The sequence below is a fragment of the Seriola lalandi genome, unplaced genomic scaffold, assembly GCF_002814215.2.
Source record: "Seriola lalandi dorsalis isolate HSWRI2012SDOR001 ecotype SW California unplaced genomic scaffold, Sedor1 jcf7180002054767, whole genome shotgun sequence".
NCBI classification, from domain to species: Eukaryota; Metazoa; Chordata; class Actinopteri; order Carangiformes; family Carangidae; genus Seriola; species Seriola lalandi.
In genome coordinates, this window is record NW_019525320.1 from 2,687,460 (window position 1) to 2,697,566 (window position 10,107).

General features: G+C 40.9%; 2 protein-coding genes across 3 annotated transcripts; both read left to right on the forward strand.

The window, feature by feature from the left end:
* Positions 1–2,049: 2,049 nt before the first annotated feature.
* On the forward strand, positions 2,050–4,956 carry LOC147818021 (uncharacterized). Its single transcript, XM_087178997.1, has 4 exons — positions 2,050–2,209; positions 3,640–3,980; positions 4,079–4,150; positions 4,235–4,956. The coding sequence occupies exons 2-4, from the start codon at positions 3,665–3,667 to the stop codon at positions 4,513–4,515; spliced, it is 669 nt and encodes a 222-aa protein (XP_087035123.1). The 5' UTR covers positions 2,050–2,209; positions 3,640–3,664; the 3' UTR covers positions 4,516–4,956.
* Positions 4,957–5,334: 378 nt separating this feature from the next.
* On the forward strand, positions 5,335–9,893 carry csad (cysteine sulfinic acid decarboxylase). Of its 2 annotated transcripts, none has more exons than XM_023425048.2 (14): positions 5,335–5,487; positions 5,573–5,721; positions 5,809–5,935; positions 6,024–6,114; positions 6,720–6,942; positions 7,067–7,146; positions 7,454–7,508; positions 7,650–7,766; positions 7,892–7,956; positions 8,098–8,179; positions 8,270–8,469; positions 8,954–9,005; positions 9,086–9,175; positions 9,363–9,893. In XM_023425048.2, exons 1-14 carry the CDS (start codon positions 5,463–5,465, stop codon positions 9,534–9,536), a joined length of 1,530 nt encoding a protein of 509 aa, XP_023280816.1. In that variant the 5' UTR covers positions 5,335–5,462; the 3' UTR covers positions 9,537–9,893. The 2 variants fall into 2 exon arrangements, with proteins under 2 accessions (XP_023280816.1, XP_023280817.1); XM_023425049.2 differs by having other exon boundaries at positions 5,340–5,487; positions 5,576–5,721.
* The last annotated feature ends 214 nt before the right edge of the window (positions 9,894–10,107 follow it).

The following is a 10,107-nucleotide window of genomic DNA, read 5'->3' on the forward strand; positions in this document are numbered from 1 at the left end:
GTCAACATGTTTGTAATGTCTTTAGATCAGTAGATCACTGCGTTTCAGCTCTGTGAAAGTCTTCAGGATGTGTCTTCTCGAGATCAAATCTGAATATAATGCAAATTTATAGCATAATAAAGTCGTTAGACGTACATAAAGGTGGATGAATTGTGCATTCCTCTCTTACACAGCAGTCGCACCTGGGTAGTAAGAATAAATAATAAGAATAAATGATGGTTCTCTCCACTCTTTCCACCCACTGTAGGCACAGAGAAAACTGGATTTATTCAGTCAGCTAATACACACAGTGACTCAGAGTGTATACTGTGTGTGGATGAAATGGGCTTGAGAGGCTTTTCCTCTCACACAAAGCAAATATCTGTCCAGGAATAAGATATTGATTTGTCATTTCCGTGAGCTGAAGCTGCGTAAACAGGCTAAGCAGACATGTGACTGGTGGTTGTTGATAATTGTTGTCCGGTAACAGTCGGAGGCATTTCCTCCGAAATGACACACTAAACGCAGCTGTGCTGTAAATCACTCACGTTGCCTTGCAGGTACCTTCCAGAGCTCAAACATCTGATAAACACACTGAGTCTTTTCTGCACAAACAAAACAATCAAATATTTATTCCCATGTTTACAGCATTCTACTTCCCCAGTATGAACAACAACACATCTCTCCGGTGTCAACATGAATGTTTGAGCTGGTTGTTTAGAGGAAGCTCGCCCAGGGCGGAGAAGCCATTTAGATTGCAATTTAACAATGTAAATGAATAACAATGACAGTGATGCACTCGCCTAAAAAACACTAACAACAGGTAGCATTGCAAATATGGATCACTGTTGTCTTTGAAGCGTCTTTTCTTCATTTGTTTATTTGGCATAAACCAAGATTCCATTATTACAAAGAAAATGAGACTCATTTATTGCATGGATTGTGCTGCCTCAATATGCCACAGAAGTGAACAGGAAATGCTTCAAGTAGGCTTTTTTGTGCCATTTCTGCACAGCTAAGTGCACAAAATGAAAGTAATGAAATTCCAGTAACACAATACAAAACTTCACACATTCATAATGCATATAGTACATGTACAGGATAGCTACTGATACAGACATACAACATCCCAGCCACGTCAAACCTTCAGTCCTCTCTCTCTCTGTCAAATCCTCTGCAGATATGTCCAGACATCCAGCGTTCGTTCTGTCTAAGAGTGACATCTGATCATTCTGATCACGTGGCTGATGTTCTCCATCAGGAAAGGAGTTCCTCTGTGCAGGAGAGGAATGGAGAGTCTCACCATCCTGGGATGGGCTGCAAACCACTCTGTGATGTAAAGGGAACAAAGCCTCACCTGTCTCCCCCTTTCCTCACCCCACAGAAGTCTTTTTTATTCCAGCCTCAGAGGTCATTGAGTTTTCCTTCATTTGCAATGATGTTGAGATACAGAGAAATACAGTTAAGACTTCAAAAGAGGACAGTACTCAGTGAAAGCATTTGCACACTGAGGCGCAGTGGTTTCATCGTAATTAAAACAGGCATTCATTGTCCCAATAAGGAGTTCGTGATTATTGATTTTTAGATGTAGCAGAATGAAGCAAATGTCGGTCTGCTTTACTGTAACTTTTTAAGGCAGTTTGAATGTAAATGTTTCTGCAGTATGTGCAAAATGGACAGTAAACAGTTCTGGTGGTTTGAGTTTGAGCTTGAAAATGAGATCACTATCTCAATGGGAGTTACCTGAATAAATAAAGGTTGAATAAAATTAAATAAATAAATCACTCAAGCAGCACTTTATGTGTTCTCTTACCTCTCAGTCAACCTGAATCCCCCCATCAATAAAGTCTCATCTCAGATCATCTCATCTTTATTTAGCCTATAAACATTGTGCTACATTAATAGTTCTTTCATTAAAGACTGCAATGTGTATTCAACCCCACCAGGTGTCCCCAAATCCTCATTTGGCAGAGGCTGCAGTTAAATCATCCACCCACTGGATGGAGGCACACAGATAAAACACTGGTAGTGGCAAATATTTTCAATGCGTTCTTCCGTGGTCTGTCAAAAACAGACAAAGAAGAAAAGGCAGCGGGAGCAGAGGAGCGGGAACAAGTCTGCTGTCTGTGATCCGAACCATGAAAACAGAGGAAATGTTTTCTGTTTGTCTGCACAAAGCTGTTTTTGTTTAATCCTATCTCTTCTCTGACTTCAGCCGTTACAATAAATGGTAAGAGCCTTATGAGAATACATTGTGTTTGCTACACGAAAGCCGCGCTCAGTGTGAGAAGAGTGAGTGTGTGAAGCGCATCTGGAGCTGGACGACAACAGATGTTTGAGAATAACGAGCGCAGGAAAAACAGGAAGTCCAGAAATAAACATATTCTGCGTGGCGCCGTGGTGGGACTGCTGAGTGTGGGCTGTAGATGTGTTTGTGTAACGACGCACACAGAAACTGTTGTCACGTCTCGTAATGGAAACGATGCTGATTTAAAATAGAAAAACACTTAAATGACGTGTTTCCTTTCACTTTGTCAGTACACAACATCTCAGCTCCTCTGTGAACAAACCTACAGTCTGACATTGTTACTGATGAGCTGAATCCCACTATACTAAAGTGACAAACAAAGCATGAACATGTTATCACGGTCTTCAGGGAATAACTGGACCTTTTTCTGATCTTTTCTGATATTGTCTATATTAAGCAATAAGCTATTAAAGAAAGTGACTGTAAGACGTATCGATAGTGGAAAACAATCATTAGGTGCAGCCTTACACCACTTCCATGATGGATTAATACGGCCTTGATCAAGGTTTTCTCTGTTTATTACCTGACACACCAAAATAATTAAAGCAATCTGATTAAACACGACAATACAACAATATAAACTAAAAACAATTAAGGTGTTCCTCCTACATGACCAGGGCTACGAGATGGAGGACATGTCCTAGTTAATATTCTACTTCAGTGGTGCATATTTATAACAAATGTGCAATTAATGTAATCATGTAGAACGAAAATGATATGCAGTGAACCTGTTTTGGGGCCCCTGGTGGTCTGGGCCTCCTGGATAATTTCCAGCTTTGCCTGGTAGGTAATAGCCTTGTTAGGTCTGCATATTTGGACTTAAACAGATAATAAGTTATTTATTCTACCACTGTACAAGCTTCATGACCAAAGCTACTTGTTGGAGCTTTCACAAGCAATCCGTAGACAACAACATAGTCACAACCCCACACCTGCTGTAGTCAAACCTACTTTAAAACTGCCCCTGCATCAGGATGTCTCTTTATATACTTTGGCAGAGCAGCTGTTAATGGAGGTTATGTTTTAAACAACCTACGACATATCACCTAGAAATGACAACATACAGATTACCAGTGGCTGCAAATAATTACCTTACTCTAATCTTACTGGTCATTAACAGCTGTCAGGAGGGAAACGCTACAATGGCCTTGAAGGTGTTGCCTCAAATAAATGCAAGGATATTATTGTATCTTATGGCTACAGTCATGTTAGTTACAAAAAATACAGTATGTTTGTCTGTATGTCTAAATAGGAAATAACTGAGTCGTGTTCAATATTTAGTTTTGCAATTATTTCAGATTGGATCTGTGCTTGCATAAAGAGAAATCTACCATCACTGTGTTTTTTCTAAGGAGCTGGTTTAAGTGAAGTTCAGTCATGGCCGAGGAGCCAGCAGCAGAAATCCAGCTCCTCAGAAGCCAGAAGGCCAAGCTGATAGAAATTCTAAGCAGCGACGCTGACTTTGTGCTGCAGCATGCAGACTCTCGCTGTCTGCTGTCTCTTCACGGCTACCAGCAGGTGAAAGCTTGCCGTATTCCTAGTGAGAAGGTGACAGACCTTCTGGATCATATCATCCAGAGAGGGCCTGAAGCAGCACGGGGACTGCTGGAACTACTGAAGGACCAGGCTCTACAAGAAACCTTCCCACTGCTTCATTTTATTAAGGATCTGCAAGTCAGCATGCTGTCCTCAGGTAGAAAAACATCTGCTCAGTATTTTCAGCAAACACATAATTAGATACTGTTAGATTTATATGTTAAATATAAATGTTTTCTATATTTACACAACAAGAAACGAGGAGAAAGAGAAGAGGAGCGGCTGAATTACAAGAGACCATTCCAGCCAAACAGATCTGCAACAACAGTGAGTCACACTACACTCAAATGCTATTCCCCTTAACACATTGTAAGATCTTCACCTGCCTTATCTGCCTGTCTCATTTCACAGGCTCTCGCTTGGTGACGGAGAAGCAGTTAATGATGGTGGCTCGTGCCATTGGCAGATGCTGGCGGGAGATTGGCAGACTGGCTCTGGACATCCCCGCTGTGAAGCTGGAGCAGATTGAGGAGGACCACTCTGTCCACATGGAGCGAGTGTTCGCCATGCTGCGCTACTGGAGTATCTGCCGGAGGGAAAAAGCCACCGCAGCTCTCCTGCACTCCCTGCTCAGTCAGGGAGACTGGTCACTGTCGGCTGAAAGTATTGACCTTCTGTTGGAGACTGACTGAGGCCTTCACTGTCACTGAGACTGAAACCCTCTCAAAGGGAAATGTTTCTACCGGACATTAGTGTCTTTCTCGTCATAGAGATGTTCAATCCATATCAGGAAAGAACAACACTTGAAGACTATTTAATGGGACCAGTCCAGAGTCATACATGTTTTTCATCATGTTCAAGGATGAGCGTCTACTTTTTTATGACAGTACAGCAAAAACCTTTTTTTGTTTCCTGAAATTTCTTTGAAAGGGCTGTTTCTATTTTCTCTTTCTATTGTCTGAAGTAGGGATTTTTATTCTCCTTCCAAGGAAAGGAAATTAGGAAAACAACTGAGCAGTGCTCATTTCATTTTAATGTGAATACACCAGGAGGAATATATTGTATTTCTATCTTATGTTTTGTTTAATGTTTTTCTCATCTCAACATTTAATAAAAGTTCTGAATGAACAAAACAGTTGCGCTGACATGTTCCCTGTCCATCTACATATCCTACATCATGTTGTGTCACAACCTATGTGCGACAGTCTAAGGAGGGTAGACGGGCAGCGACACACACTGCCAGCACACACTGAATAATCTCATTATATAACAGTTGTTGCCTCTTTCCTGAAAAAATATTGAAACTAAGGTTTTAAACTGGTTGCGAGATGAGAAACATTTTATGAAATGCACAGTAACTTGTTTCAGTGGTGATAAATTTGCATGTGAACTGATAAACCCAATTAACTTTTCTTTTTTTGTGGCTGTTAGTCATAAATCATAAGTTACTGTCTCTCGATCTTTTCCCTCATTTCAGACGACATTAATTAACTTAGTCTGGGGCAAAGGTTGACTCCCTCTCGCTCCTACCACACTGTACTTTTGCTTTGTAGCCATTCGCTGCAGACTGCTCTGTCAGCACAGACTAATATAGAGTGATAAAGTCGTAGAGATTGACCAACTTTTAAAAACTGTGGATATGGCAAACATGTTCCCATTCTCATGTGAGTACAGTCTGCAATATATGTCTGTTTTTGTTTGCGACTCTTTGACTTTTGGAAGTGATTGTTCATGTGTTTGTTGTAACAGCAGCTGATAGGCAGACCAAGGAGGCAGCTAATCTCCATGACCTGATTGAGCCTCTCACTGACCACTCAGAGGGCCAACTCTTCTTGAATGAAACCTTCAAAATCATTATGGAGGAGGTGCTCCGCAAGGGCACGGACGTCAAAGAGAAGGTCTCCTGTGAAGCTTGAAATCCCAGTTCTGTCAAATTACAGCGATGATTCTGAACACAGCTCATTGTCCATCTTCTCTTCCTGCAGGTTTGTGAGTGGAAGGAGCCGGAGGAGCTGACTCTGCTGCTGGATCTGGAGCTGAGGGCGACAGGGGAGCCACAGCACAAGCTCCTGCAGAGAGTAAAAGATGTCGCCAAGTACAGCATCAAGACCAGTAAGACTGCTGAGGCAGTTGAAAGAGTTGAACAGACTGACCTTTATTCACTCATGGTGAGACTTTTCTCTTTTCCTGCTCATTTCAGGTCACCCACGTTTTTTTAACCAGCAGTTTGCAGGAGTAGACTACCATTCCTTGGCTGGACGATTTCTCACTGAGTCGCTCAACACCAACCTGTAAGAATCAACTAAATATATTACACATAAAGCACAGAAGCACATAATTATACAGGGAGTGTCTGAATAAAATAAAATGCCAAAAATGTAATAGATAATGTATTGTGACTGTTTTAGGAGCTGGTGGCTATTCAGATCTACTTGAGTAAAAGTAGCGATAACCAATGTTAAAATAATTAAAATCCTGCATTCAAAGGTTTAATAAGTAAAAGTACAGAACTATTATCAACCCAATGTAGTGAAAGTATCAAAAATAAAAGCACTTTCACAGTGATATATTATATATACTATACTATTGATTATTATTGGTTTATAAACATGTGAAGAGCATATTAATGTTGCTGGTCAAGATGGAGGTAATATTTAGAATTCTTTCTTGGTTATTTAATCTGTAACAATCAATTTATTAGATAATCATATGTTTTGTACATAAACTCTCACTCGAGCTGCTAAATAAATGGAGTAGAATAAAGTATAAAGTAGCAGAAAATGAAAATACTCAAGTCAATTATAGTTACTAAGTGTACCTAAATGCTTTCCACTGCTGTTGTGAGGAAGGTGTTTGGTCAGTGCTGTGGTCATTTTCGTGTGTGTGTTACCTGCAGGTTCACCTATGAGGTGGCCCCTGTGTTTGTGCTGATGGAGACTGAGGTTCTGAGAGGGCTGCGTCAGCTGGTGGGCTGGACAGAAGGTGATGGTATTTTCTGCCCTGGGGGGTCTACCTCTAACATGTATGCCATGAACCTTGCACGCTATCGACTCTTCCCGGACGTCAAAAGCCAGGGGCTGTGGGGTCTCCCACGACTAACCATCTTTACATCTCCAGAGGTCGGGAATGGCTGTCTCACACTGCACATCTGAGGGATTGAGGGCAAAGACAGAGAATAAAGCTGGAGCTCTCGTGTCTCTACATACATGTGATTAAAAGGAGCATTCCTCATGTTTTTCCCAGAGCCATTACTCTGTGAAGAAAGGGGCCGCATATCTGGGTATTGGGATGGACAACGTTATTTTGGTGAAAGTGGATGATGGGTAATGTATTTTTCATTGTAAAAACTGTAACAGTTGATTTATTCATAAACTTTCATGAGTTCATTATTTAAGTAATTTTTCCATTTGGCTCCAGAAATGTGAGCATTTACATTTTGTGTCATTGTAATAACATAACAATGTAACATAACCTTGGGCTATGGGAATACGTTAGGATGGCATTCCACCATTTTGTTTTGAACTATTGTTATCTATAAATTGATTGATAATGAAAATAATTATTGTTTGGTTCTCAGGGAACAAGTGAATCACAGTGATACCTTGCTGATATCGCTTTTCTTTTCTGCAGAGGGCGTATGAGACCAGATGACCTGGATGAAAAGATAAAACTGGCAAAATCTCAGGTGAGTAAGTGTCAGATATGACATGTTGTGGTTCACCAACCAACCGTAAAACATTTTGTTCCATGCATTTTGTTCGTCCCTCAAACCAGACATCACAGAGTGCAAGGTAACCATACTCACCTACAGTCTGTTTTCGACCAGGGTTCAGTGCCATTCCTTGTAAGCTGCACGTCAGGGACCACGGTTCAGGGTGCCTTTGACCCGCTGGACCGCATAGCTGATGTCTGTGAGAAACACGAGCTCTGGATGCACGTAGACGTGAGTCCTCCGGTGGAAGGAAAATCCATGACTGTTGACAGGCCTTAGTTTTGTGTTAGCTTGTGTTATATTCATTAAAAATTTAAGTACACGCAGAAGTGTGTCTGTTTTATCACTTGTTTCAGGCTGCCTGGGGAGGGAGTGTGCTCTTTTCCAAGCAACACAGACATCTGATGAAAGGGGTTGACAGGTATTTAATATACAGGCCAGGAAGATGCATTTTACAACATGAGGAAGGCTACAAAATATGGTCATATAGAGAGGATCGTTTATTGTTCATTGTGTGTGTGTGTGTGTGTGTGCGTGTGCGTGTGCATGTGTGTGTAACAAGAGCAAATTCAGTTGCCTGGAATCCACACAAGATGCTGGTGGCTGGCCTGCAGTGTTCTGCCCTGCTGCTTAAGGATACTACGGTTTGGCTTCACAGTTTGAAGCTACAGAATTACCACATCATGATGTTTTAATGGTTTTGTACTGATCGACACTGATCTGCTTTTTCTCAGAACTTGTTGAAGCAGTGCCACAGCGCCAACGCCACCTACCTCTTCCAGCAAGACAAATTCTACGATGTCAATCTGGACGTCGGGGATAAGTCCGTGCAGTGCAGCCGCAAAGTGGACTGTCTGAAGTTGTGGTTGATGTGGAAAGCTGTTGGCTCTGATGGTTTGGAAGAGCGTGTAGACAAAGCTTTTATCCATGTAAGGTAATTAAAGCATGCAGCTGTAGCACATTTAATTTAAAAGAGATATGACGTTACATACAATACTCATAAAGGATCGGTCTCATTGGCTAAATAAACTCAGTATATTTTTAATGGATAATTTGCTTGCTCCCAACATAATCTTTAGGAGATGGGTATCACTTTTGCTTAGTCCATCAAGAATATGTCCGAGATAGAGGGATGGTTTTTTGGGATGATCGTTGCTTCATCCTTCCAGAAAGACTGGACAGAGAGACAAGTCCAGAAGACATGAGCATGATCAACAGTAATTTCACCATATTCCCTCCAGCAGGATATCTGATGAAATGATCTCACTGCTGTTTTGCTATTTCACTTTCCTCATGTCTCATCAGTAAGTTGGCTGTGTAGATGAAGAAGGAATATTTGGGTTGATCTTGTACAGCAGGTTAAGATACGATTAAAATAAAGTCGAAAACTAGCACAAAGTAAAAACTTGCTCCTGCAGGTATCTGGTGGAGCAGATGAAGAAAAGAGAAGGGTTCCATCTTTTGGGTGAGGTAAGTAAATATCTCAAGCCCACTGTTTTTTTTCTTTGCAAAATTGTCTCATACGTGTCTGTATTTGTTTCCATGGGCAGCCAGAGTTTGTGAATGTATGCTTCTGGTATATACCGCCAAGTCTGAGGGGGAAGGAAGGGACAGCAGATTACCAGGACAGGCTGGCAAAAGTACGTTTCTGTGTTACATCAGTAGAACATAAAGACTAAAGACACTAAAGTGTTGTTGTGGTTTTTTATTTTTTCACATATGCTGGTAGCCTCCATGTTTTTTTGTCTTAAAGATATTCACTGTGGCTTATTCATCAAGTTAATATTGTGTGTGTGTTTTCCTTCTTCTTCTTTTTTTAATTAAAAGGTTGCTCCAGTCATTAAGGAACGCATGATGAAACAAGGCACGATGATGGTCGGCTACCAACCTCTGGGGAACAGAGTCAACTTTTTCCGTGTGATTGTGTTCTCCCCCCTCGTTTCGCAGAGAGACTTGGACTTCTTTCTCAATGAAATCGAAAGACTGGGAAACGATTTGTGACCAAAAATACAACTCAAGCGTCCATGAGGTTGCGCTTAACACCTGCCATTGTAATGATAAGACTCAAAGTGGCTGTACCGTTTCATAGATGTGATTTGCTCATTTCAGACAGCTGTCATGAAAGAGATAGTAGACTTTAAGTTTTTAAAAACCATAAGCCAAAATATGAATAATAAAAGAATTTTAAAAAAGTGTCATAATTTATAATTATCATAAATGTCTGTGGCCTTTATTTTAAAGATGTTTCAACAACTGTTCTGAAATAAGTTTACCAGAGACTGTTTTTAAACCATTTTTTACAGGGAGACAGCGAGTCATTTTCAGCAGGTTACATTAAAGGGGGACTGGCAACAATAATACCAAGTAGTCTGTTTTGTTGTACAATATTATGAAATATAAAAGTAAAGCTTCCCAGATGCTTTGAGCCTTCCCACCCTTTGCACTTGCACCTTGAGCTTTTATCCTCAGGGAGGCAGTATAGAGTAGGCAAGTGCATTCAGGATGCTGAGTGCAGATCTTTCTATGACTTTCACAAAAACCTTGCCCTTCTCTCGTTTGATTTTCTCATACT

What these genes read in the sequence shown, in the direction of transcription:
- LOC147818021 (XM_087178997.1), top strand. Translation starts at nt 3,665, where the DNA reads ATGGCCGAGGAGCCAGCAGCAGAAATCCAGCTCCTCAGAAGCCAGAAG. An exon ending in AGTCAGCATGCTGTCCTCAG is followed by an intron (nt 3,981 to 4,078) that starts GTAGAAAAACAT and finishes TTACACAACAAG; the next exon opens with AAACGAGGAGAAAGAGAAGA. An exon ending in CAAACAGATCTGCAACAACA is followed by an intron (nt 4,151 to 4,234) that starts GTGAGTCACACT and finishes CTCATTTCACAG; the next exon opens with GCTCTCGCTTGGTGACGGAG.
- csad (XM_023425048.2), top strand. Translation starts at nt 5,463, where the DNA reads ATGGCAAACATGTTCCCATTCTCAT. An exon ending in GAGTCGCTCAACACCAACCT is followed by an intron (nt 6,115 to 6,719) that starts GTAAGAATCAAC and finishes TGTTACCTGCAG; the next exon opens with GTTCACCTATGAGGTGGCCC. An exon ending in CTGATGAAAGGGGTTGACAG is followed by an intron (nt 7,957 to 8,097) that starts GTATTTAATATA and finishes GTGTGTAACAAG; the next exon opens with AGCAAATTCAGTTGCCTGGA.